This window comes from Alternaria rosae (assembly GCF_020736505.1).
Source record: "Alternaria rosae strain MPI-PUGE-AT-0040 chromosome Unknown BKA58scaffold_7, whole genome shotgun sequence".
Classification (NCBI taxonomy): domain Eukaryota; kingdom Fungi; phylum Ascomycota; class Dothideomycetes; order Pleosporales; family Pleosporaceae; genus Alternaria; species Alternaria rosae.
Genome location: NW_025763576.1, coordinates 526879 through 552704, shown reverse-complemented (window position 1 = coordinate 552704; position 25826 = coordinate 526879). Strand labels below are relative to the sequence as shown.

The 25826-nt window shown below is 53.2% G+C and overlaps 12 protein-coding genes across 12 annotated transcripts; 7 read left to right on the top strand and 5 right to left on the bottom strand.

Moving 5' to 3' along the window:
- Window positions 1-417: 417 nt before the first annotated feature.
- BKA58DRAFT_205304 (uncharacterized protein) lies at window positions 418-1947 on the top strand. The gene is made up of 3 exons (XM_046165922.1): window positions 418-761; window positions 811-1295; window positions 1353-1947. The coding sequence occupies exons 1-3, from the start codon at window positions 612-614 to the stop codon at window positions 1840-1842; spliced, it is 1125 nt and encodes a 374-aa protein (XP_046023132.1). The 5' UTR covers window positions 418-611; the 3' UTR covers window positions 1843-1947.
- Window positions 1948-2430: 483 nt separating this feature from the next.
- On the bottom strand, window positions 2431-3816 carry BKA58DRAFT_403360 (uncharacterized protein; the record flags this gene model as incomplete). The annotated part of the gene is made up of 1 exon (XM_046171781.1): window positions 2431-3816. The coding sequence occupies one exon, from the start codon at window positions 3814-3816 to the stop codon at window positions 2431-2433; it is 1386 nt and encodes a 461-aa protein (XP_046023131.1).
- A 3275-nt stretch (window positions 3817-7091) lies between these two features.
- Window positions 7092-9043, bottom strand: BKA58DRAFT_441483 (amidase signature domain-containing protein; the record flags this gene model as incomplete). Its single annotated transcript, XM_046173821.1, has 6 exons — window positions 7092-7210; window positions 7275-7365; window positions 7425-8161; window positions 8214-8355; window positions 8412-8684; window positions 8738-9043. The coding sequence occupies 6 exons, from the start codon at window positions 9041-9043 to the stop codon at window positions 7092-7094; spliced, it is 1668 nt and encodes a 555-aa protein (XP_046023130.1).
- Window positions 9044-9360: 317 nt separating this feature from the next.
- BKA58DRAFT_205212 (major facilitator superfamily domain-containing protein) lies at window positions 9361-11480 on the top strand. Its single transcript, XM_046165920.1, has 4 exons — window positions 9361-9660; window positions 9714-10930; window positions 10981-11085; window positions 11146-11480. The coding sequence occupies exons 1-4, from the start codon at window positions 9588-9590 to the stop codon at window positions 11395-11397; spliced, it is 1647 nt and encodes a 548-aa protein (XP_046023129.1). The 5' UTR covers window positions 9361-9587; the 3' UTR covers window positions 11398-11480.
- An 82-nt stretch (window positions 11481-11562) lies between these two features.
- On the bottom strand, window positions 11563-12987 carry BKA58DRAFT_412623 (uncharacterized protein; the record flags this gene model as incomplete). The annotated part of the gene is made up of 1 exon (XM_046172364.1): window positions 11563-12987. One exon carries the CDS (start codon window positions 12985-12987, stop codon window positions 11563-11565), a length of 1425 nt encoding a protein of 474 aa, XP_046023128.1.
- Window positions 12988-13336: 349 nt separating this feature from the next.
- BKA58DRAFT_460171 (S1/P1 nuclease-domain-containing protein) lies at window positions 13337-14717 on the bottom strand (the record flags this gene model as incomplete). Its single annotated transcript, XM_046174751.1, has 1 exon — window positions 13337-14717. The coding sequence occupies exon 1, from the start codon at window positions 14327-14329 to the stop codon at window positions 13337-13339; it is 993 nt and encodes a 330-aa protein (XP_046023127.1). The 5' UTR covers window positions 14330-14717.
- Window positions 14508-15866, bottom strand: BKA58DRAFT_205249 (derlin-1.1). Its single transcript, XM_046165921.1, has 4 exons — window positions 15509-15866; window positions 15077-15458; window positions 14741-15028; window positions 14508-14513 (listed from the first exon to the last, which is right to left on the bottom strand). The coding sequence occupies exons 1-3, from the start codon at window positions 15707-15709 to the stop codon at window positions 14844-14846; spliced, it is 768 nt and encodes a 255-aa protein (XP_046023126.1). The 5' UTR covers window positions 15710-15866; the 3' UTR covers window positions 14508-14513; window positions 14741-14843.
- A 122-nt stretch (window positions 15867-15988) lies between these two features.
- On the top strand, window positions 15989-17024 carry BKA58DRAFT_205169 (histone H3). The gene is made up of 3 exons (XM_046165918.1): window positions 15989-16364; window positions 16419-16549; window positions 16603-17024. The coding sequence occupies exons 1-3, from the start codon at window positions 16268-16270 to the stop codon at window positions 16816-16818; spliced, it is 444 nt and encodes a 147-aa protein (XP_046023125.1). The 5' UTR covers window positions 15989-16267; the 3' UTR covers window positions 16819-17024.
- Window positions 17025-17354: 330 nt separating this feature from the next.
- BKA58DRAFT_388033 (Alpha/Beta hydrolase protein) lies at window positions 17355-20142 on the top strand. The gene is made up of 5 exons (XM_046170615.1): window positions 17355-17903; window positions 17954-18131; window positions 18181-18291; window positions 18350-19309; window positions 19369-20142. The coding sequence occupies exons 1-5, from the start codon at window positions 17763-17765 to the stop codon at window positions 19977-19979; spliced, it is 2001 nt and encodes a 666-aa protein (XP_046023124.1). The 5' UTR covers window positions 17355-17762; the 3' UTR covers window positions 19980-20142.
- On the top strand, window positions 20143-21017 carry BKA58DRAFT_388031 (uncharacterized protein). Its single transcript, XM_046170614.1, has one exon. The coding sequence runs from the start codon at window positions 20244-20246 to the stop codon at window positions 20832-20834; it is 591 nt and encodes a 196-aa protein (XP_046023123.1). The 5' UTR covers window positions 20143-20243; the 3' UTR covers window positions 20835-21017.
- A 132-nt stretch (window positions 21018-21149) lies between these two features.
- Window positions 21150-23381, top strand: BKA58DRAFT_470770 (major facilitator superfamily-domain-containing protein). The gene is made up of 3 exons (XM_046175201.1): window positions 21150-22153; window positions 22201-22629; window positions 22687-23381. Exons 1-3 carry the CDS (start codon window positions 21520-21522, stop codon window positions 23256-23258), a joined length of 1635 nt encoding a protein of 544 aa, XP_046023122.1. The 5' UTR covers window positions 21150-21519; the 3' UTR covers window positions 23259-23381.
- A 293-nt stretch (window positions 23382-23674) lies between these two features.
- On the top strand, window positions 23675-25276 carry BKA58DRAFT_412616 (uncharacterized protein; the record flags this gene model as incomplete). Its single annotated transcript, XM_046172363.1, has 2 exons — window positions 23675-24543; window positions 24598-25276. The coding sequence occupies 2 exons, from the start codon at window positions 23675-23677 to the stop codon at window positions 25274-25276; spliced, it is 1548 nt and encodes a 515-aa protein (XP_046023121.1).
- Window positions 25277-25826: the final 550 nt, after the last annotated feature.

Here is a 25826-nt window from a genome sequence, read left to right as displayed (position 1 = left end):
TGTTGATGACTTGACTCCCTCCTTCAGGTCGCAACGCTCACATGCCGCGTGGTCATTTCCGGGACCCAGGTATCTGGAGGGTCTATCCCAGTTCAGCCCGCTAGACGATCGTGTTCTCTCAAGCTTCTTCGTCTCTGCTTGAACGCTTGGCTGGAATTCGTTGCCGGATGTGCAGCTAACGGTGCCGCTTCCTCCTACAGGCTTAACGCTCGAGCAATGCATCCATACCCATTACTAGACATATCGCAGCATGTGTGGCGTTTTCGCCATGCTAGCCTGATCCGACTCCACTTCCCGACGACATGCTTCTAGTGTACCGATTCCAAACACACCATGTCGCGTGTCGAGTAGTCGATCTAGCATCCCATCACTACCATTCTTCGTTCCCGCCCCAGTGTACGGCGAATACCGAGATGATGGACTGCAGGCATTGGGTATGATCGGGGCCGTGTACGAAGTGCCGGAGCTGATCCTTCTTCATGGTTCCCATCCCCACAACCCACAACCTCTCTGCTTTTCCCTACGATCGTCGCATGCACGCTCAGTACGCATGACTGCATACTTTCTCGGGTTCATACGAATTGGTGGTCCTCCAGACTGACCGCACCGAGATGGGTGTGCCGGATAATGGCCCTGTAATTGCTGGAGTAACATGGATGTTGACGGTATTGAGTGGTGGATTTCTGGCTTTGAGATTCTACGCGAAATTATCGAGGAAGCAAGGTCTTTGGTGGGATGATCACATCCTGACAGTCTCATGGGTAAGTCTTCATCTTCCGTCCGCATGATGTCTCTAACGGGAATGAACAGATCCTCCTTCTCGCGCAGGCCATCATCACCCAAGCTGGACAACAACTAGGATTCGGAAAACGACTGGAAGATGTCGACCCTAAATACCTCATGACCATCGCAGTCGGAATGTCCGTCGCCGCATCAATCTCCTGTTTCGCCTCCACTTTCTCAAAGATATCGTTCGGCGTCACTCTCCTCCGCCTCACGTCCGGGTACCTGCGCGGGTTCGTATGGTTCTGCATTGTCACCCTCTTCCTCATAATGCTGCCAAGTGCACTGGCTACGTGGGTCCAGTGCCAGCCGATGGCGAAAGCTTGGAACAAAGATCTGCCTGGGACATGCTGGGACTCTAGCCACTCAATCGATTATGGCATTTTCAACGCTGCGTGGTGCGCTGCGGCAGACTTTGCACTAGCGCTGCTTCCATGGTATCTGATATGGGGTTTACAACTGAAGCTACGTGAGAAGATCGGAGTGGGCATCGCCATGAGCATGGGCGTATTGTAAGTATCTTCAACCATACGCGACTAACGAGCAACAATACTAACATTCCTCCCCAGATCCGGCGTGTGCGCCATCGTAAAAGGTGTCTACGTAATCCAACTCGGCCAAAAAGACTTCTCCTACAACGGCAAGGAACTCACAATCTGGACCGGCGTCGAAACAGCAACCGCCATCATCGCCGCTTCCATTCCCGTCCTCCGCGTCTTCTTCAAGGAAACCATATCTTCCTACTCGCGCTCACACACCAAGACGAATCAAAGCGTCCCGCTGTCCCGATTGAATCAAAGCCAACACTCTACCACGACAACTACCGTACATGCGATGGGCAAAGGCAAAGAGGGGCGCTGGACGGTGATTGAGGATAATGGGGATGACTGGAGTCAGAGGGGTATATTGGAGGATGAAGAGATAGGACGGAGTCGACGGAATACGGTGTATGAGGATGATCAAATCATGACGACGAATACTGTTACGGTCACGATTGAGAGTGATGCGCGGTCGATGTCTGATCAGAAGGCAAGGTCTTTTCTGGGAATAGCCCATTGATATATCTTTTAATGAACTTTATGGCAACCACATCTCAAAATCACTCTAAAGACCTAGGAAGCACGTTAGCACTGGGCTGCAGAGGCGTGGGCAGGGAGATGGATGGTCTCACGACTAACAGTGATCGCTCCGTGGTACCCCAATAAGGCTTTGAGCCATTACGAAAAGCGATACGTAAAAGATGCACATCACCTATTTCATCAAGTTCATCTCGTGATATTACATTGAAGCAGACGAGACAGTCACCATTTATGGAGTTATACCATCAGATTGTCTCAACTAAGCAGTATCGCGGTGTAAGAACCTATACTACTTCGTATAGCAGCGCCATCAGGTCATCACTTATTCACCATGCATTTGGGGCTAGACTTGATTTCCATCAGTGTCATTTGGTATCTACGGTCTTCATTGGAAACCGTCGTCCTTGAAGTTCTCTGCAACCAGCCGATGCCGGCGCCATGTGTATACCCCTTAGTCATCGCCATATCCCCTCCCATGGTGTCCTCCTTTCTTGTCTTCCGTCGTACCTAGCCATATTCTTCTCACTCCACAAGCCTGCCTCCTGCGTCGCTGATCATATCGTCCTGGCTAGTCGTCAATGACCATCGGTTCGTCCGCGTTGGCACCATAGAGGATGTTGGTGGAGGATTGACTAGACTTTTGTGATGGCTTGTTCTTCACCCATCGATGTCGCAATTCCCAGGTCATCTTCTTCTCTAAAGCGCGGGAATAGCGATCAACTCCAGTAGCCACCTCCCCAAGAGCGGCTACGCGAAGGTGATTAAACGAATGCACCTTTTGGTCATCGGACAACACGGTGGCTAGGGCCTCACCCTCAGCAAGTCGGAGAAGAAACACATCGTGCGCAGTTTGGGTCATCCGGGGCTCTGCTGCGTTGTAGTCGAAGTCGTCATGCACATCGCGTAAAGGCTCATACATCTCGTACTCGTGATCCTTCACGAATTTCGCGACTGGGGCCCATAGCTTGTTGGAGATCGTGCGGTCATCTTCTTCCTGGCGCTGCAGGACTTGGGACCATATACCAGGCAGCTCGGCAGCAGTGGCCTCCAGCCAAGCTTTCATGAGTTGGTCGTCGTCCATACCGGAAAGGTCCAATTGGTGGCGTGAGTCAATGCGCGATGCTTGCTCGAAGAACCATGACGGTACAGTCTGCTTGGGCCAGAAGATGTTGTATCGTGAGAGGTAGAGCCATATCGCTAGTGCATATGGCGCCTCATGGACACACCCTCGCTGCTGATCCAGGAAACCGCGGAAGGACTTGTAGATAATGAGTCCGGAGTAGTCATCGCATATACAGACTGTATTGACACCATGCCAATCTTCGGGACAGCCGTAATACCTGTCTACGAACCTGTCCTTGGTCATTGGAAGACCTGCGGGTACGGCCCAGCCTGCATCAGCGAATCGCTGGAACCATCGAAGCAAGGTCTGCGGACGCATAGGGTACTGAAGGCTCTGTGCTTGATACACACCAGCCGACGAGGTCGTCTGTCCAGCCAGATCCTCTCCGACGTGTTGAGCCAAGGTCGTCAGTGTCTGGTTTGACCTCTTGAGGAGCTCATTCTCGGCCTTTAGGAAACCAATGAGCTTTGCAGCTGTGCCGGAGGAAGCGCGCTCTAGATCGGCTCTGACACTGTCGACGAACTGACTGTCGGTGGTTGTATCATTCCAGTCCTTGAGCTGGTCATCAATTGGCTTGCTCGTGCGGGTCCACTGTTCCCAAGCCTTGGTCACTGCTTCCCGCTTGAGGAGAGTAGTGTCATGTTGGGTGCTTGTGTTGCCAGGCACGCTGAGGTCATCGCGGGAAAATGTAGGGTTGAGGGTTTCAGCGCTGGTAGGTCTGTTCTCGGAGACGTCGCGAGAGGCTGTATCGCCGGGGATGTTCGAAGCAGCGGTCATCTCGCTGTCGTCTTCCTGGGTAGGCGCAATTTTTCGGACGCTGAGATCCGCCATGGCTTTGTAGAGTGCGGTGGTGGAGATGCGAAGAGATATGGTGCAGGACCAGCGCTGACCTTTATCACTTTGGCAGCCTAGGTTATGTAAACAGAGGTGAGAGCAGAGATTGATACCCGCAGTGACGGAGCGGCAACACTAGCTGACGTCAATGTCGACTGAAAGCCCTCTCACCTTGAGTTTTTACGTCACAAACCAACGCATAATTCCTCGGTGACAGCTTTGCAGACTATTGAATACTATCAGTCACACCCGAAGCTGCACGCCCAGTCTCGTGTTGAGCCAGGGTTGTACATTACAGGCTCCAAAGGTTCTCTTGACACATATCGTTGCAGTCATAGAGCAAGCCGTACTGCTCGAGATCTCCCACAATCAGGTGAGAGAATCTCGAATTGACCCAGGTTTAGTTCTTTCCGCATTGACAAGATTGCACGTATGGGAAACGAGTGGGGACCCCAAAACGCATACAGAGGAGGTTACATATGCGGCTAGTCAAATACTGGGTCTAGACCAAAAACAATGTGTACATCTAGAATGGAGTTCACGCGTTCAAACACGACTCACGATTTGAGCACATTCTCCACGGTGTCATATGCATCGTGGCTGTCGGAGTGATAAGTCATTTGTGATCTGCAAGGCTCGACAGACCAGTGACACTATTATGGCTCCGCAGTTCTGTCTGGGTTGCGACTGCTACCGAGCATGCGAGCCCGCTTTACCACCCAGTGAACGAAACGCCCCCAAAGACGTGGGGTGCCATGTTTCCCGTCTTCTGACATCTCGTATGTCTTGGACTACAATGTTCCAGCGTTCGCTCTTGCCTCGGTAGGTGAGTATGGCTTCCAGCGTTGACACTGAGCATATCTAAGCAGCAATTACAACAACCGGGAAGCCACGCACCTTCACTCAAGTGCCCTTCGCGCGACCGGCACCTCCAGCAAAGTCTCTGCCCCTAACATGCGGCGCTCACACCACGGGTCCGTTGCGATGGCGCCAAGACAACACATACCATACTCACTGCGACGTATGCTAATTGTCGTCAAGACGGACTACAGCTCCCGCCTAAACCGCAATGCACGGAAAGATCAAGCGCTGAAGCTGACCCTTCGTCAACTAACCTACCGCAAACAGGCTTTGGAGGAAGCTGCAGACCGACGGAGGGGATGTTGCCCGCACTGTAACGGAGGCCCTGCTGGCCTCACGCAGTACGCACGACCTCCACACATATTGCAAACCTATGCTGACTCCTCACAGAATCGGCTACAAAGTACAAGGAACGCCTTAAGACGACCCTTCATGACCTACTTGACTATAAAGACAGAGTGACTACTCTGACGGCTACGAACGATGAGCTTCGAGCCCAGCTGCGGCGAGCTGGCGAGACTGCCGAGACCGACAAGGCAACATCAGGCCGAGATCTTGCAGATGAGCAGTAGCAGAGTTTCGAGTTGACGACTGCAAGGCGCGAACTCCAAGCCCAGCTGCAGCTGTCCAGACCTGGCGGTATAGCGATCTGCTATCAAGAAACAACAGTCTCGTCACCTGGTGTTGCAGTTTCGCCCGGCAGATAGCACGAGCTCAGCGCACCTTTTTTCCCCTAGCCCACGACTGCCTTCGGATTTTGGGTGGGCGTCGAGGGCTTCTGAGTGAGCTAGCCTTGGTCAACGCCAAGTATAGCAACCTTTCCGCTCGGCACACGCAGATTCTGACCACCGCACTTGGTCACATGGGAGAAATCAAGACAGCCGAGATCTGTAGTGATGGATTTACTAGTACCGACAAAAGGCTTGTCGCTTGAAATGTGGCGTTTGCGGACCGCATCACGCTTCTCCGCTCGACTTTGGACCAGCTAGCTGGTAATTGACTCCGAATACTGGGCTCTTGTCGAGGCCTGCTCGTACGAGTACAACAGCAGGCAACTGAGATCGACACGGTCACTGGCATCAATCGGGTGCTCACGGCCTTTTGTAGGACACAACGGCAGAAGATTACAGTGCTTCGCTCCACTGTCGGCAATGTCCTAGGCTCTCACCGAAGTCTGAATGCAACGGTACAGAAGCGAAAGACCTGGATTGATGATCTCACTGGCCTCAACCGGATACTTGTAGGATGGACCGTTCAGCTCGGGCGGCGGATTGCGCTTCTGCAAACAACGCTTCACGACATCGCCACGAACCCTAACCGCAGCACGAACGACCGCAGGCACTTGCATACTAAGGTGCAGCGTCTGGAAGACCGCATTGAGACCTTGAGGACTCGGAATACGAGGCCGGACGACTGCAACGTGAGCCTCGTGGGCATGAATGCGACTCTGGCACACTGGAACGTCACTTTCGCCCGCGAGATTTACCTCCTCCATGAGACCATTGATGCCTTCTCAAGGAACTACGAACGACTAAGGAAGGCTCTTCGCGGAGTCTATATTAGGCTGTGCGTTGTGAAGTCCTTGCTTAACGGGTTATTCGCATGGCCTTCAATGCACTTGGGGCCCACAAGCCTTATCCAGCACCACCTACTGCCACGGCTAACGACGTCGGACAAGCGTATGCACGATATCAGATGGCCTACAACTCACTTGCACGGCATATACGCAAAGTGTTGGGGTTATGGAGACGCAGCGCGGAAGAGCCAGACAGCAGCCTGCGCTCTGAGCGGCAGACAACCGAAAACCTCAGGCATAAGATCAGCCAGTTACAGGAACACATTCAGCTGCTGGAGGTTGTTGGCAACGCCGTCGTGCAGCGACGCCGCGAGGATGTCAACACGTTCCAACGGGCAATCGAGGATAAACGTGACTATATCGTCTGATCGGAGACGAAGATGGCCGTACTGAATGGAGTGGAAACCGGGACAGAAGCCGCGGTAGTGCACCTTCCGTCGCTCACTGAAGTGGACGACGATGATCTCTAGATGCGGCGATTGTACGTAGACCAAGATATTATCGTTTGAGAGTGCTGGCAATACTCATGTCTAGAGTGAGCCCATATACGCGATGTGGAGTTAGACCACGCCTACAACATGCAAGATGCATACATTGTGATATCTTAGTTGAGTTTGTTTCATCCACTTCGTCCCATGGTACCGCAACGACGCGGGACAGACAAGTTACTCGCGACGTCCGGAATCCACAACACACCCATTCAGTCAGGTTCGCTTGGATAAGGAGTAGCGCCAACACAAGAACATGCAATTTACATCAGATACATCGTCCCGTGCCAGGCCAACACATAGCAAGCACCATCAGTATTGTCCCTCGACTGTCACACATGTAGGGTCTACACACCCTTCAAACAATCATCGATCATTGCAGCCACCTGCAGACACTCTTCATCACGCATCTTGTTCGTGAAGACCTGTATCGCAGTCGGTGCACCGTCCACAACCTCGGACTCATCTGCGCATTGCACACATTAGCCTACGTCTCAGGCACAGTACGAAGAGTCAAGACGGCGACTTACAACTCGGGCCTACTTGGCCAGGGCCCATGACAAAGGGCTCAGCATCCAGAGCGCTTGAGGCTTTACCAAAAGGAAGTACGCATGCGGGATACTGACTTCACGTTAGCAATGTCCTGTACAGCCACTTTCAAGCGCATGAGCATGACTTACATCCAATACGTTCAACAGCAACGTATACGGCGGTAACCCGTATGTGTCGTGCGCGACCGCAGTGTTCTGTGCAGCCGGTCCGATTACCCCGTCCAATTTCTGCTCCTTCCAAATCTTCCTCCACTCATCTTGAATGGCGTCCCTCTTAACATTGAGCGCAGCAACCTTCTTGATACCTTCCAACCCTTTGAGATCGTCTAGGAACTTCGATTTAAACGAGTGAAAGACGCCCATAGACTGAATAACCGAAGGAACAACAGGCTCACCACTAGCGGCTACATGCGTCGGAGGAGTATCGTCAAGCCCAAAGTAGGCAAACGCGAGGACTAGCGCATTGGCGACCTGAGCGCGCGCCGGCGCGATAGGAACCACCTCGTGGCCCTTTGCTTCGAGCGCGCTGACAGCTTGGGCTAGCGCTCTTTTAACCGGCGGATGCAAGGGGAACGCTGAGTCCTCGGCCAAAAGACCAAGTCTTAGCTTCGGCGCGCTCGGCGGTACTCCCAGGTCTCTCCACGGAACGTCAAGAGCGGTGGTGTCGTACAAGGCCGGTCTCTTTGATAAGACTGACCGGCATAGTATGCCCAGAGCTTGCATGTCGTTTGCTAAGGGACCAGCGGACGGGTTGAAGAAGTTGTTGCCAGCGGAGACGGGGGACATTTGGCCGCCATCTGGTATGCGCGCAGTAGAGGGCTTGAAGCCGTAGGTGCCACAGCAGAGAGCGGGTATGCGGATCGACCCTGGTGTAGATCAGCAAGTCTGATCGCTACAACTTCAACGACATGTACTGACCTGCAATGTCTGTTCCAATACCAAGAGGAGATCCTCGGAACCCAACGAGTGCACCTTCGCCTCCGCTTGACCCTCCTGCTGTGAGGGCAGTGTTGTGAGGGTTCAGAGTACGTCCGAAGATGTTGTTCTGTGAGTCGGCCGTCTATGTTTTATCAGTTCATGGTCAATGTTAATGCCAAGGCGGGATGATGCACTCACCATCATCGTCTGAGGGATGTTGGTCTTGACATATATGACTGCACCCAGCTCAAGCAGAATATCCACAAGCGGTGAGTTCTCCTTAGATGCGGCACGATCCAAGAACGAAACAAATCCAATCGTGGCTGCCGAGCCAGTGACCTGGAAAGCGTCTTTGATACTGATGGGTAGACCGTGGAGGGGGCCTACGATACGGCCGCTAGCTCTTTCACTGTCTAGGAAGCGTGCCCGCTCCTGTGCTTCAGTGAAGTATGTCTCTGTGAGGCAAGACAGCTATAACACAACTTTAGTAGCTTGACCTTCATGCTAGAGTGAGACATACGTACCAGCTGCTGTGCCATAGCTGCTCTCTTCGAGAACGCTATGGTAACCTCCAGTGACGACAGGGCACCATCCTCCAGCTGCTTCAACAGCTCCTCAACGGTATACTTCTCGGTAATCTCCAGTTCCTTCTCGCTCAACAGTCCCGACTTTCGTGCAATGCCCATTTTCATCAGAAGATTTGGATGCTCCGAAAGCGGCATTTGAAGCACGTCCGTGACTGATGCTGGAAGAAGCCATTCTTTTGGAATCTTCTCGCGACTGGACTGCTGCTTCGCAGCAACCTTACTCTCCCATGAAGTGGAAGCCATGTTTGCTGAACGAAGGGAATTGCTAAGTCTCGGAAAGATTCGAGTTCCAACGATACGGACTGAACGCGTAATATTGGTAATGACCAGCATTCGGAGATGCTAAGATATGTATATGATTGGAATGCTCAGGTGCCGTAGTATCTAACCGTAGCTGAATAATGCGGGGTCTAGATTTTGTCCGCATGATGGCGAGATAAAGTGTTGATATCTCGCCGTGTCGGAGCAACATTTCGTTTCGTGTCTGAGCGGCAGATGTTAGCGCGACACTACCCCACAGCCGCCAGCGCCAAGCCGGTGGGTTATTTAATTCGCAATTCGCCCAATTCGCCCCGGTCGCTTGCGGAAACACGCAATCCGGGGTTCAAGATAGGGATGCGCAGATAACGTGCAGAACACAGCTGACACTGCCTCAGCGGTCGCTGTGGTATATATACGCACGAAGCTCTGGGTTACAGTGGGGAAAATATTCACGCAACAAGCTCCATGCCTGTGATAGACAACCTCTTCAACGCGATTATCTTTGTTTCGTACCCTCCTGAGAGCGATGGCCGACAACAATGGCTCCAGACCGGATGATGGCACCTTCTGGGCTCCGGGAACGCTACGACTAGAGGATTGTAAGGCTCGCATCTGCCGCTGTAAAGACCGCACACTGACTGTCCCTCCGCAGTGACGGGGCCCGCAACGGACGTCATACTCCACCCAGTGCCTAGCACCGAACCAGATGACCCCTTGAACTGGAGCAAATTGCGCAAAGCCATCAACTTCGGCCTGACCGGCTTCTTCGTCCTTTGGACCTTTGTACAGCTCCAGAGCGGCACGACATCATGGGGCGCCCTGGTGCCTGAACTGGGCTTCAGCAACGATCAGCTGAACAATGGGAGCGCTATGAGTTGTGCTGGGCTTGCAGTCGGCTGCATGATCTTCATGCCATTCGTACACAAGTATGGGCGACGACCTCTGTACCTGCTCAGCTCTGCGTTCCAGTTGAGTGGGGTGTTGTGGCAGACCCAAATGTCAAACTATGGTGACTATTTGGGCAGCAACTTCCTTGCTGGACTGGGCGGTGCTATTAGCGAGGCTGTAATCCAGATCACCATTGCCGATCTGTTCTTCGTCCATCAACATGGAACTATGAACGCATGGTACCTCGTCTTCACGTCCGTGGGTGCCTCCCTCGGCCCGGTAGCCGCCGGCTTCGTTGTGGAGTCGCAGGGCTGGAGATGGATCTGGTGGTGGTGCACGATCTTCCTCGGTCTGAATTTTGTCCTCGTCCTGTTCTTCTTCGAAGAGTCAAAGTATGTCCCCATTCTCAATGGTCAGAGCGTGCCACATACGGCTGCCATCTTTGGCTCGGATGGACTCGAGGACGGCCGTCCCGATTCAGGCCTGCAAAAGGCTGCAGACGGCAAAGGTGACGCAAAGCACACCGCTATGGAGCGCATACAATCCAGAATCGACACGTCCTTGCCACGGAAGACATATCGTCAGCGTATGGCCCTCGTCACCCCTTCCAATCAACGAATCAGCCACCACTTCTACCAGCCGATCATTGTGTTGTTCACTTTCCCTGCCGTGAGCTATGCTGCACTCACTTACGGGACCCTGCTGGCGTGCATGGCATTGATGAGTTCGCTACAGGCCGTCTACCTGCTGCAACCACCGTACAATTTTGGGCCCTCTGGCGTCGGACTCATGAATATCGCTCCGTTCGCTGGCACGTTCTTTGGGTTCTTCGCTGGTGGTTACCTGAATGACAGATCGATCATGTGGTTCGCCAGGCGGAACCGAGGTATCTACGAACCAGAGATGCGCCTGTGGATTACTCTTATATCAGCAATTCTGCTCCCAGGCGGTATCCTGATGTTCGGGCTAGCCTTAGCTAGGGTATGTTGGTAGCACCTGGCTGTCACCGTCGTTCACTAATCGCTTCTTAGGGTCTGCACTGGATGATCCTGGCCGTGGGGTTCGGATTGTTTGGCTTCACATTTGTCCTAGCTAGTGGTGTCGCGCTATCCTACGTGACAGATTGTTATCAAGAGGTGAGTCGCCAGCGCCCAGCCTCTTCAAAGCAGAGCTCCCACTGACATAACAACCTTTAGATTCTCGGAGATGCTATGATAGGCATCGTCTTTGTCCGGAACCTATTCGCCGTCATAATCCTCTTCGCGCTCACGCCTTGGACGAACGATATGGGCATACAGAACGTCTCTATCATCACGGCGGCTGTCTGCTTTGCAATCTTGCTTATCCCCGTCCCTTTGCTATTGTGGGGCAAGAAGATCAGGGTCGCGACGGCGAAGAAATACAAGCGCATGGCAATGCGACAACCAGCCCATAGAACAATTGAGTAGTGCTCATGATGGGTCTCGCATCGCGGCGCTGCTCTTGGAAGAAGTGGAGCGGTTAGAGTGTATGTTCCTGCACACACGACTTCGTATAGTCTTTCCATCACACCCCGATGCTTCCGACCAACGACATTCGTCCTTTGGGTTGTTTGTTCTCCATAGTCGAAAGGGTCATTGAGGAAGCCATGAAACGATCTCGCTCCAATGTATTTGAACCGTACTATCTTTGATGACCCAAAATGCAATCAGCTGCTTCTTGACCTTTGTTCGCAATTCTTTCGAAAACTCGATGACGACGTCAATCTTGTCGAGCGCTATTTCGCGCTGAGCTGAATCGACCAGCTCGAAGCAAGCGAAAACATATGGGATAATGGCGCCTGGTACCGAGCGCTTAGTGGATTGGAGCATCATCCGCAGTTCTTCGAAGATTGCATTTGAGATGACAGTTCCTCTCGCTGACGCTGTGCCATATGGATGTCGCAGTCGATGTACGAAAAGCAGCACTGACCAGCGATACAGTTTGGCTTGAGACATAATGCTAGCCACCTCTTCTTGTAGGAAGCGGCTGGTTTGGTCAACGGGCAAGGTTGGCGTCCAAGCCTCGACAGCGACTTCGATGTTGTTCAGAGCTTGCGTAATCTCGGATAAATCGAGGTTCGGATCGTGACGTAGCGAGTCGGTGATCTTGCAAACATCGTAGAGGTACGGTAGCATAGGCCAGGCAATTCCCATATATCGATCAACCATGTCATTGGTTTCTTGGACCTCGAGGCGCAGGGTTGGAACCTCGCCACGTATGATGCACTCTTCGGTCTCCGCTTGAATGAGGCAGATGACGAAAGCCTGGCAGTCAGGGCTGAGCTCCACTGTCGATTCGTATATGGGCTTGATAATGTCGAGAGCGTGTCGACAGATCTCCAATGAGCTCCCAGATATGTGCAGGGCAAACGTGATGGCGCTCACTGCAAGCATCAACACGGTCTGAACGTCGCCAGGGTCAACGGCTTTGACAGACCGCAATGTGGAAACTGCAGAGGCAGCCCGTCTGTGGCCAATGACTTGATTCTCATGGTTCGGACCAGGCTCGTACTCGCAAGCCAGGAGGGCTGCTGTGGCTATCAATGAATCTTGTACCCAAGACGTTGCGTTGTAGAGTTGACGCGCGAAGGCTTTGTGATGGCAGATGCGGAAGCTTGGCGCAATCAGGAACTGGTCGATGCGCGTTTGGCCTTGGGACACGCCCTTGACGAGGTGCATCTCCCGCTCACTCAGATCTGCGAACGGGGATGGAGCCCTGGGTAGCGCAACTATGTCCCAATCCGGCATCGTCGGGCTCGCGGCCGAGGCTGGGCATCTGGGTGAGGAAGAAGCAACGGAAAGGCTGTCGCTCCGAGCCGTCTGTAGCGGGCTGTATGTCGTATCCTCGGTGCGCTGGTACCGAGGTTTGCGGCCAGCAGTGCCAACTGGTCGTAGGGTCTGGCATGAGTTGCGGAGGCGTTGGCATCGCTCGCAGGCATCCTGGCCGGGGACGCGCCTACATCTCTCTTTCACGGCATGGCACCTGTCGCATGCTCGTCTTGCTGGCGGTCTGGCCATCGCGGACGCTCTCCGGTGGGTCGCAGTGGATACATGCTCAGTGAACGGTGGTGTCTGGAGAGCAGACAAGGTAGCTGAAACACCGGCGGATGCTGAGTAACGAAACACGTGCCGTCCGGCAATCCCCGCTCCGCTGGCTTCGAGGAACCGAGCAAGACATTGACCTGGAAGGTTGGGTGAGTTCATGATACGATGAGCCTGCAGAACATAGTGTTTGTTTTTCGTCTTCATCGCGTGTCTAACCTAATCATCTCGTGTTCGTCGTCTTATCATCACGTCTCATCGTCCACTTTTCATATTCTACAACCTTCCACTGTACAAGTCCACCGAAAGCATCAACCATATTCCTCTAGTGCGCATGATCCTCACCGCAACCACAGTCAGGCCCAAATTCGCGTCGGGCCTGTCTTGCTTCCTCCTGCCATGGCTGCAGGGTGCCCGCCCGCTTCGTCTCCCGTTCCCACTTTCCGTGACCCTTCTTCTCGTTGAGTTCAACGAGAGCATCCAGCCAAGCGGCAAGTCTGTATCCCGCCTTTGCAAGTTGCTTGGTAACGACAGGAATCGCAGTGTCCCAGTAGGCCCCTGAAAGCTCTTGCGCGAACACTGCATCAGGGCCGTTGGGAATGACAGTGGAGCAGACGAACTTGTTGGCGTCACGCGCCCATGTCATGGAGCTGCTGACTGCATCCTTTGCCTTCAATCCCTTGAGCCATGTCTTGCTCTCCTTCTTGAACTTGCCGTGCTTCACTTCCGCGGTGAGGTTGTTGGCCAGAGCCAATGCATTGGCTTGGGAGAAGTTGCCATAGGCCTTTTGCGGGATTGCTGTGTCCCAGATGGAGTGCAGGTTTGTTCGCGCGCCGTTGAAAGTGACGTTGATAAGGTTACCACCTACGGCGATGTTCTCTACGTGGAGTGGCTGGTGGATATCGCCGACGAAGTGGATGACCCATTTCAGGGCTCTTTGCTGTTCAACAATGCCAACCGACTTCTGGAAAGCGCGGCTGGAGTAATTGGCGATGGCGGAAACGATGCAACCCTCCTCAGGACAGTCACGTTCGAAGTCGACATTGCAGCTCTCAGGCGGGTTGTCGAGCGAATCGATGTAGTGAAGAACGGAACTGAATTTCCCCTCCGGCTCAGAGCGGAAGCTATCAGCCCAGGTCGCCACATTGGCGAGATATGCGGATGAGGTGTCGTTCAAGAGGGTCTGCGCAAACTTGGCCGTCTTGTGGGAGACGAGGTTCTGTGCCATGTATGCCACTGCGGTGTGGCCGAGAGAGCCCCAAGCTGAAGCATAGGGGACCGCCGCAAGGAGAGGTAGAAGCGACTTCGGTGGTGCCATATTGGACGTTGAAGTTGTACGCTTCCGTTCGGAATGATTGTAGTGAAGCAGGAGAGAGGCTTATCGACATGCTCACTCAGAGGACATGCGGCGTTATAAGCAGCTGGGACGGCAAACATGTTGACCAATAGTCCTGACGGTATCGGCCATGGCCGTTCCATCGCCACAATGCTTGATCGAGACCCTGTAGAGCGTGAGCGATGATATGCAGGTCCATGGGGATGCTAGCCCAAAAAGGAAGGTGCTACGCCAAGACAGGCAGGAGCTAGGTAGCCGACCTCAACTTGAGCCTCTGCCAGAGAGCACGTTGTGCGTGTTGATTGGACACCCACGAAGCACAACCGGAAATGAGGATCTAGAGATGCCGTGGACGTGGTAGAAGTTCTACAGGTGTCTGATGTATGTACCTACAAAAGCAATACAGGCTAACAATGCTTCGAAGACAGCTAGGGTATCTCAAATCTGTGAGTCTTCGCCAAACGCCAATTGTAAATGCACGTGTTCGTAATAGTGTCTACCGCTCCGCTTCCGCCGGGTTTATCCCGCCGCCTACGTCCGCGTCCATCGGCGCCTCATCTTCAGCGATCTCTTCTACCGGAGCGGGCGGGCCCTCGATCATGCGAAGCCACCACGAGGGTGGGTCGAGAGGGCTGTGGTTGTTGTGCAGCGGCGGGTAGATGTCGTTGAAATAGTACCAGACTGGAGAAGTTTAGTTTTTATCCTCAAGAGTTGGGAGCGTAGACGTACTATGGCCGACAACGATGCCGCACATCTCATCCTTGGGCACCGTCCCGTGCATGATGAGGGAAAAGGCCAGGAGCACCCAGGGCAGGTATGGCGCCTTGAAGACCAGCAGCCCGAGGAAACTGAGCACGGTGTCCGGGTTCTTCCTGCTCCAGATGTAGATGAGCGTGCTGGATAGGGCCGAGCCGAGGAATGCCATAGAGAACATGGGCGCGATGCAGAGGAGCAGCGTCGAAGCGAATGTGAGGAGCCATGCGAAGTGTGCCGTAGAGCGGCCGGACGATTCCTCGAGCAGGCGCGCGTATCGTTGGAGGAAGAAGATGTGGTAGAGGAGGTCGAGGCTGAGTGGGCCGAAGTAGAAGAAGGTGGTGAGCAGTCTCCAGTACTATCCATGTCAGTACATGGGGCAATGCTGTAGCGCTGAGGCAAACCTACCTGGCTCTTGAAGAAGACGGTGCGCACGCTGTAGAAGAGCTGGAAGGGTGAGATGATATGGCATTGCACCAGCACACTGGCACTCAGCGCAGCCGTCATCCACCAGCGCGTGCACACGGGCATTTCGTAAAACCACTGCTCGAGCGGAAAGCCTCCGGCCCCTCCCATCATGCCGTCCCCGCCTTGCAGAACATTCGCCATGGTGGGTTGAGTGCTCTAGGGATAACACAAGAGGAAGAATGTGAGGAAGAGCCAAGTTGCAGCGCCTGCACTCGAATATCTAAGTAAGCAGCGAAAGGCCAAGTGTCGCTCAGCAAACGCAGCCGCTTTCCGAGCGTGTGAACGATGGAGCCCATGTGGCTACGTAACTTGTCCGATGGTCCGCCAAGGCGCTAGCGCTACCAGCACGCGATCGCACCTTCCGCCCGGCGAGAGTTGGGGTCCAAGCTCCTGCCCTGGGTGAATGCAAACCAGCCACAGCACCAGCCCCTCGTCTCAGTCGCGTAGGCAGACCGTCAAGACTGTGCAGGACGATGCGCCCGTGCTCCCTCCACTATTGCGACCCTCGTATGCCATCTCATCGATATTCCTGACGACGACGTGCCGACAGTTCGTCCTGTTGATCTTGACGCGCTTGGGTCTCGCGACTTTTCGCGCCGTGCACGCGTCGTGATCCCTCCCTCGTTGCCATTCCCACGCCCCAATTGATCCACCTGGACCCCGACACATCGCGCGATATCCTTACACATCAAACCCAACATGTCTCCCAAATCTCCCACCACCAGAAAGAACAAGGCGCGGCCGTCGCGAGGTGGACGAGCGAGTATCGGAAGCAGGAAGGAGTCGGGCAAGAGACGTACGTTGTGCGCCGAATAGTCGAGTCTGCGCATCCTAGCTGATATGCGCGCAGTTGGACAAGCAGGACCCGCTCCCGATCGCGCGAAGAAGCGCTACAAGCCCGGCACCGTCGCCCTGCGTGAGATCAAGCGCTACCAAAAGTCAACCGACCTGCTCCTCCTGAAGCTCCCATTCCAGCGCCTCGTAAGGATGCTGCACCCGACCACACTCGCGACAGTCAACTAACATGCCTCCAGGTCCGCGAGATCGCGCAAACAGTCACAACCGAAGACGGCCCCAACAGATGGCAGAGTCAAGCCATCGTCGCCCTCCAAGAAGCCACTGAAGCCTTCCTCGTCAACCTCTTTCACGACGCCAACCTCTGCGCCATTCACGCCAAGCGCGTTACCATACAGCAAAAGGATATTCAACTCGCGCGTCGTCTGCGAGCAGCTTGGGGCGCGCCGGTTTGAGTTGGCAAGGTTGTTTTTGGCAGATACCCAATCTTTACTTCTGTTGGTTACGAGTTTTGGGGAAACGGGGCGTATCGTTGCGATCTGGAACTCGCACGCATATCAGAGAGGCTGCTTTTGGGGAGCAATTGCGATTGGCGTTCCGTGGCGCAAGAGGTTACTCGTATGAGGCCCGTCTTCAGGATTCTTATTGATCATCGTTTATATACGTGCAGCATACTACCAGCAACTACATCTCTTGTACACGAGTATCTTCGGAGACAAAATCGAAACCAAGTTCCACTTCTTCCGTTACCCACCTGTAACCTGGACAACGTGAATCATCTGGGCATATATTCCAATCAGACGCCGACTCCCAGTGTAGTTAGTGGCATTGGCAGTCGTCCGCCGTTTCTTGCTTAAGTTGCTTGTATGTCGACGAGGGCTTGGCTATCATCATCTTCGCTGCGTGCAGACGGCTCGACAAGCTGGAGGAGCGCGGAACACAGCCGAGGAAAGCTCCCCCGCCATTTCCGGAACATTGGCTTCTTATCGCCGGCAACCCTCATCACCTTCCACATACGCTTCACAGCAAAGACCCTACTCTTCTCCTCGACCGGTAGCCGACCAACTAAGATGTTACCGAATAAACAAGTGACGCAAAGCCTCCTTGGCAGCCTTGGCCCTGCATTGTCCCCGCCCGTATCACGTCGCTAGAATGCCATTCGACGTCATGAACTGGGTGCCTCAGGGTCGGTGCCGCTGCGGCGATACATGCGCTATAGCTCAACCAGGAAGCTCAATATCTGACATGCAGGCACATGCAGGCTTGTACATGGTCGTTATGCATATGAGTCAAGGTACCCCAATGTCAAGAACTTTGTATAAAGTTGGCACTTGTGGTACTTCCGTAGCCTCTGCCCGCAGCAGACCGGAGAGCTTGATCTCCTCATACCATAGCGATAATGGTTGCATTCAGGCTGTCCCTTCTCGGAGCAGCTGGACTCTTGAGTGGGGTTGTCAACGCTCAGTTTCCTCCGACACCAGAGGGCGTGACTGTCCTTGAATCGCAGCTTGATGAGGGTGTTACAATTTCATACAAGGAGGCAGGCTACTCTCTCGCGCAGTTCTGAGGTCATTCGCTAATTACCACCAGACCGACCTATGTGAAACCACAGAAGGCGTCCGAAGCTTCTCCGGCTATGTTCATCTTCCAGCTGGAGCACTTGCCGATCTCGGTGTCGAGAACCAAACATATGAGATCAACACCTACTTTTGGTTCTTTGAATCGAGGAAGGATCCTGCCAATGCGCCTCTCTCGATTTGGATGAATGGTAAGCCGTTCGGAAAGTACTCACTGCAATGTGGACTGACACCACCAAGGTGGCCCCGGATCCAGTTCCTTTGTGGGACTCCTGCGTGAAAACGGACCATGTTTCATTGGTGCCGACTCCAACAGTACCTACCTGAACGAGTGGTCATGGAACAACGAGGGTGAGCTAGTCTAAAGTGCAGCAGTTGATCTATTGAGCATAACGGCTAACGAACACAGTCAACATGCTTTACCTCGACCAGCCCGTTCAGGTTGGCATGAGTTATGACAGCCTGGTGAACATCACCACCAATCTGGATACCGGCGACCTTGAAGTTGTAGACTTTGGCAATGGGCCTGTCCCAGCACAGAACAACAGTTTCTATGTTGGCACCTACCCCAGTGAAAACTCCAATCTCACCACACGTGGTACTGAGAACTCGGCACGAGCGCTCTGGAACTTCGCCCAGGTCTGGTTCCAGGAATTCCCGGAACATAAGCCGAACGATGACAGGATCTCCATCGCGACCGAGTCCTACGGAGGTCGTTACGGACCGGCTTTCGCGGCCTACTTCCAGGAGCAGAATGAGAAGATCGAGAATGGGACGTGGAGCGGGGCCGGACAGACACATCTCCTGCATCTCGACACTCTACTGATTATCAATGGCTGCATTGATCGTTACGTCCAGTGGCCCGCTTATCCAATGATGCAGTACAACAACACTTACGGTATCAAGGCTGTCAACGAGTCGCGCTATGAGGAAGTGCTCGACAACCTATACAAGGAAGGAGGCTGTCTCGATCAGATTGAAGAATGCCGCAACATAAGTCTTGTATATGACCCCACAAACCAAGGCTACAACGAGACCGTCAATGAAGTATGTGAGGCCGCAGAAACATTTTGTTCTGAGACGATTCGAGACCCTTATTTTGACACCGACCTCAACTATTACGACATCTCTGCACCCGGTGCGGCTGCTTTCCCCCCACCATGGTATCAAGGCTGGCTCAATCAGCCACATGTACAGCAGGGACTTGGTGTACCTCTCAACTGGACTCAATCGAACTCGGCTGTATCACGAGCCTTCCGAGGCATTGGCGACTATCCACGTCCAGGCTGGAAGGAAGATCTCGCATATCTTCTCGAAGAGGGTATCAAGGTCACGCTGTTATACGGTGACCGAGACTATGCATGCAATTGTCAGTATTACCCTAAGAAGATTGCATGTAGATATGAACTAATATTCTGAAACGCTCAGGGTACGGCGGTGAACTGCTCTCCCTCGCCATTCCTTACGACAATGCCACTTCATTCGCGGATGCCGGATATGCGCCAGTTGTCGTGAATGATACCTATATCGGTGGGCAAGTGCGTCAGTACGGCAATCTATCCTTCACACGGGTGTACGAAGCTGGCCACGAGGTGCCAGCCTACCAGCCTGAAACTGCGTACAGGATCTTTACGCGCGCTCTTTTCAACCGCGACATCAGCACCGGCAACATCTCTACAACCGAGACCCCCGACTACGCCACAGAAGGACCAAGTGACGTGTTCAACATCACCAACGAACCAATTGTCGACGAAGGCACACAATGCTACGTTCTTGACCCTGGACAGTGCACGGCGGAGCAGTGGGAGTCAGTTATGAATGGAACAGCCTTGGTGCGAAACTGGATCGTTGTCGACGCCAACACGAGCTATCTGTTCCCAGATCTAGCTGGTAACGGCACATCTGGCAATGGAAGTAAACCTTCCGGCACAGGAATGCCCATGCCTACTTACACCGCGGCTGCACCCGGTGGTCTCTCTGCGAGTGTTTTGGGCAGTGCGATTATTGCTGCGGTTGTAGGAAGCTTGGTAATGCTATAATCAATGGCAAAATAGTCACGACAATATGAGAATTGCAATCATGCGTATACGAGAATCATGGGATCTGTAATATCTATATACGCTCCAGGCAAGCTATTCATAGATACCGACCCATTCCACATCATCACGTTGTGCACTGGTGCATTGGACGCGCGTGACGTCATGACTTATACACGCGAAACCATACTTTTCTCGCGCAGAGATGTATCTGCACAACGATCCCAAGTCCTCGCGGGCCTTAGAGCAGGTATCATAGTGGCAATCATGTCTCGTTCCACTTACTCCGCGTTCCAGAGACATCTCCTCTTCTTCTCGACGCCCACATCCCCACCCAGGCTTACCTTTGGATCAGCCCTCCGCGCAGGCGTATCAATCGGCCTCGACTTTCCGGTCGCAGTCCTGCTGAGCCTATCTCTTCGGCTCATGTACGCGCCTTTTCCTTTTCTCTGGTCTCCCATCATCGTCGATAAGATTCCAGCGTCAGCGCATCGCACTCAATTGAGCTCCGTCAATCTACCAAAGGGAAAAGCCGACTATACCTGCACCGAGCTTCTGTCTCTTCTCAACAACAGCCCCGAGGAGAACAAAGGCAAGGGCTGGCTGAAGCACAAGATCGATCAGGGACATGTGGTCGGATTTTGTACTATGGCAGCTAGTGCGCGGACGCACACTGTTAGGAGGGATGATGTCGAGCGATTTCAGCAGGGAGAGTGGGAGGAGCCTGTCGTTAAGAGGAGACGGGGGAGAGACGATGTGCTGCCTCTCTGGAGAGGTGGGCCGATCTGGGTTGGAGGGCACAGCTGGGCCGTCTGGAAACTTCTGGGAGTTCGGGTTTATGAGGTTAAGGGACGGTAGATATCCGCATAATCCTGCGTGAACATCGTACGGCGAAACTTGCGCATTTGTGCCTGCGGATGAATGTTTTTAGCGGTCTTCGCACAATTTCCAAACGGCCGCCTTCCGCAGTCCTGTTACACATGCTTATTATGTGGCTTACCTAGCATCACAAGCGCTCATAAATCCGCTGCCGAATCTAGATCTTCGGCTGCGAATGCAGATCCGCTTTTTCCCGAAGAAAAACGTCTGTGCGCGTTATCAGATCCTGACTTTGACAGCGGTTGAAATTCGGCGAACCCGCTTTTCTTTGCCCGACAGGCGCAATTCCGCGCTCACGTAAAGAACGTTGAAGATTGCTCAGGGTAATGTCAGGAACGATGAGCGGCAAACTAGTACGCGCATTGCGCTGTCATCGCTTTCGCACACATACTTCTACACAATATGCGAATCGCGAACTAGCATTCTTACGCAGACATCCCCTGCCTCTGCCTCAAGACGCGTCGTTGAGAATCGACGAGCACTGTCGTCATCGCGGTACCATCTCGGAACGTACAGTCAAAACGACATATGCGCAGAATTTGAAGTCCATTCAGCACAAGCTCAAATTCACGATCTTTCGCCATAACAAAATATTTCACCTTAGTCTCGAGAAGACCTACTCCAGCAGGCGCTTTCCTCGGTCACGCCATCGAACCATCTCGAAATGGAGGAATCAAGAGGCTCTTTGGAGCCAACAGGCGAGAAGCTCTCGTCTACCTCCGACCAGGACTTTGACGACAGTGACTCCCACGAAGACATAGACTGCCACAACTCTGCCGACTCTGCACATGCTTCCAAGCAGCAGCAGGACCTGGAACTCGCGAAGACGAAGTCAATCGCAGAGACCATGTCTCCACTCCGCGAAGCTTTCTTTGTTGGCTTGCTCTGTTCGGCTCAGTTCGTTACACAAGCGGGTCTGCTAGGCACTCTCAATATCTTGCACATCATTGGATCCGATCTTGGTATCACCGACCCCGGTGTCCTGTCCTGGCTGATTGCGGGTTATTCGTTGACAGTCGGTACCTTCATTCTGTTGTCGGGCCGTTGTGGAGATCTGTTCGGATACAAGAACATGTTGATTGTGGGCTATATTTGGTTCGGCATCTGGATGACAGTAGCCGGATGCAGCGTTTATATCGAAGGAAATGGTGGCCAAGTGCTTTTCATCTTCTCGCGTGTACTGGGAGGTATAGGACCGGCGATATTACTGCCCAATGCGCTTGGCTTATTAGGCGCGACATACAACGAGGGGAAGAGGAAGGATATGGTGTTCTCGCTGTTTGGAGCATGCGCACCCGGTATGTATCTCTCCGTTCTCCAATGAATATTGTCTAACGTCGTATAGGTGGTGGCATAGCTGGGGGCGCGTTCGCTGGTCTTTGGGCGCTCTTGTGGTGGCCGTGGGCGTTCTGGACGTTTGGCATTGCGCTGTTTTGCCTTGCCATTTTGTCGATCTTTATCCTTCCCTCAGTACCGCTCGACCCGGAAGTTCGCAATCTCTCGCACAGGGAGCGAATTCGTGAGCTTGATCTTCTCGGCGCAACTGTTGGCATTACCGCCATGATCCTGTTCAACTTTGCCTGGAATCAAGCGCCTGGATTCGGATGGGAACACCCCTACATCTACGTCTTGCTTATAATCGGCCTTCTTCTCTTTCCTCTCTTCTTTTGGATCGAGATCAAAGTCGCCAAGAAGCCTCTCATCCCGTTTGATGCTCTCAGCACGGATGTCTCGTTCGTGTTGACTTGCATAGCATGTGGCTGGGCTGCTTTCGGTAAGAGTTGCCTATCCAGATACCTTTGTTTGAGCGCATGACTAACGACAGTTGTAGGTATCTGGGTTTACTACTTTATCCAATTCCTCCAGCAGCTGCGTGGCGAGTCTCCGCTTCTCACAATGGCTCATCTCTGCCCTGTCGTGATCTCCGGCTTCATCGCTGCTGTCACCACTGGTCGTGTCATTTCGCGCATCGGCCCAGGGTGGGTCATGCTTATCAGCATGCTAGCGTTTTTGGCAGGCAATATTCTCGTCGCTACACTCCCGATCAACCAGATCTACTGGGCGCAGACCTTTGTTACCACGCTCGTCATTCCATGGGGTATGGATATGAGTTTTCCCGCCGGCACGCTGATCATGAGTAATGCCGTCGCTAAGAAGCACCAAGGTATGGCGGCGAGTTTGGTCAACACAATCGTGAACTACAGCATCAGTATTGGCGTTGGCATCGCAGGAACAGTGGAGGTTCATGTGAACGATGGCGGAAGAACGGAAGAGGATGAACTGAACGGTTATCGCGGCGCCATGTATGTTAGCGTCGGATTGAGCGGCATGGGTGTAGTGACGAGCTTGCTGTTCTTGCTCAAGATATGGTTGAGGGAGAAGAGGGCACAGAAGAACATCTAAACTTAGAGTCTTAGTATTCAACCTAGATTCAACATTGCTGACTTTCTTTGGCGTGCACTTTCGCAGCTTTGTGCGTACGCCCGCCATCTCTGAGTGATTACGTCACCGTGTCGCACCATCCCGCGATCGCAATTTCAAGAATCTACAACCGTCACCCGTCTGGCACGTCAGCGCCGCACTTCAGCATCAAGATACGACAGTGCTTTTCTCAACGGCATCTAACTGACCAGCATCCTCATAAGGAGTCGAAGGTATTCAACGCGGAGTGGCGGATGATACGGAATGGTTGATACCGTCAAGGTCTTTGCTACAGTCAACCGAGAGCGAGCTTGTTCGCGAAACCGAAAACCGCGCAATCCACTGAGCAGAGCATCAATATCACATAGTCTGCTATGCTATCGTCCACCACTCTAAGTATGAGGTCCATTCTGACGCCTTACGATGACCCACCCATCTACCAGCTGCCGGAAGAGTTACTGCTGCAGGTCGCCTCTTATCTTCCCGACTCAGCTGCACCCACGTCCCTCAAGGACCTGTGCCTCACGTCCCGCAGATTTCGCTCTGTCGCCCAAGAGGCCCTTTACACCGCAGTGAAGCTGTTCATGTCATGTGGATGTCACCCCAAGGTGAGCTCCCTTCTGCGGCTGCTGCGTACTCTCTTGGACCGCACAGACCTTGTCGCAAAGATCAGAACCCTGCGCGTTGGGACAATTCGCAAGAACGTCGCGAAGCTCTGTGAAGAGCAGGACTTCGACCTCGCGTCTTTACGCATGCGAAGCTTGGCAAAGCTGGAACAGATGGGACATCCTACGTCGCATCCTTGGCATCGGACCATCCGAAACTCAATAGAGTCGGGATTTGCTGGACTGCTGCTCGTACTGCTTCCCAACCTCACACACCTTGAAGTCTGGGTGAAAGATCATCATCGCGGTCCGCCATCAGGCGAATGCATCTCCGGGCTTTTTGGGGGGATGTTCGCCCCTGCTAACATCATTCACGGTTGGAGCACGCTTCGGCATTTGACTACGAGCGACACCCACTTGCTGAAGTCTGGCATTCACTACGAGAGTCTTACAAGCCTTGATCTAAAAACGATTTCCATTGGTACCATCCTGCGTCTCAACGGTCGTGGGTGTCTGCAGGGCGCTGAAAACCTTCATCATCTAGCTTTAAGTGTCTCGATACAATTTGCTGATCGTCCCCTGATCGAGAAGGCGGAAATTCAACTCAGCGACTTGTTCGAAGCTCTCGACTGCAGGCGGCTGCTAAGTCTCAAAATGCAGCTGTGAGTCTGTTTGTGCATCATGTACGGTGCCTCTGCTGACATTCGCTCGCGCAGTATCAACGACAGCTATCATCTCACTGACGATCGGGATACCCAGCTTGATGCAGGCTATCTCATAGATCAACTTGATAGCATGCGAGATAGTCTAGAAACGCTTGCAATCACGCATGAAATAACTGATGACGACTCGGATTTAGAATGGCTGCTGGAATTGCTGACAAACCAGAAGAGATCGTTTGAACACTTCACCAACCTCAAGCATCTTATCATCCCACAGTTGTTCATTTTCAATGCGGAATCAGCGGCTTGGCCGAAAGACTGCTGCCAGCCGAAAGATTTGCCACCAAAACTCGAGACGTTGGAGATCCTTTACCCCCAATCAGAGATGGACGACTGGGTAGCGGGCTTCGTGCCCCCAATAGAAGATCATACCAATTTGGCCTTAGGCTATCATACCAAGCTGCCCTCGGCTTTTCGGAGGATCACATTGACGTGTCGCGACGAAGTTGGCTCATCTGCATCGTTCTTCACGAAGAACATAGACGAAATTTGGGCGAAGATGGCGATACTTCTCCGTATTCAGACGTACGTCATCTGTCAGACCCAAGGAACCAGATACAACTTGATAGATTTGTACGAAGAGGAAATGAGCGACAGCGAAGGGGAAACGACTGACAGCGAAGACTACGAAGAGCATCCTCCACTTGAATTCTCACTGGATCAGACGGACTAGACGGACTGCAGCCTCAGTGTTTGAGCCGGCAAGGCGAGGGTACGCCATGCCCGACTAGTGCACGGGCTCAGCGGTCCAGATGTTCATTGGAGGCGTTCATGCATGTTCCCGGTCAGCGATTCGAGCCGAATCCCGCCCCACCCTCAACGCTTAGCCGAGATGGTCCTGTATGCAGCAAATATTGGACATGGCGCCTGCTTACTCCCATAGCAGTAACAATTCACGATTCCATCATCGACATGATCAATACGATGTCCGGGTACCCGGTGACATCTTGTGGCGTTCGTTTCCAGGTTTCTGAGCACGCACCTAGCATGCAGCCTAATATATCATGCAGCCAATACGGACTACCGATTTTGAGCGGGCCAAGCTGAGCCCATCACTGAGGTAGCCTCTTGAGATGCTAGTCAATGGAAGGTACTATCTACGTGGAAGTCAGTCTTTGTGTGCGCGATGCGTCAAGTCCGTCAGCCTCGTAGATTGGCGATATCTTCCACATGTCTATTCTTGGGCGTGTGCGGAGCTGGACTTCCGCATCAACCGTGGACAG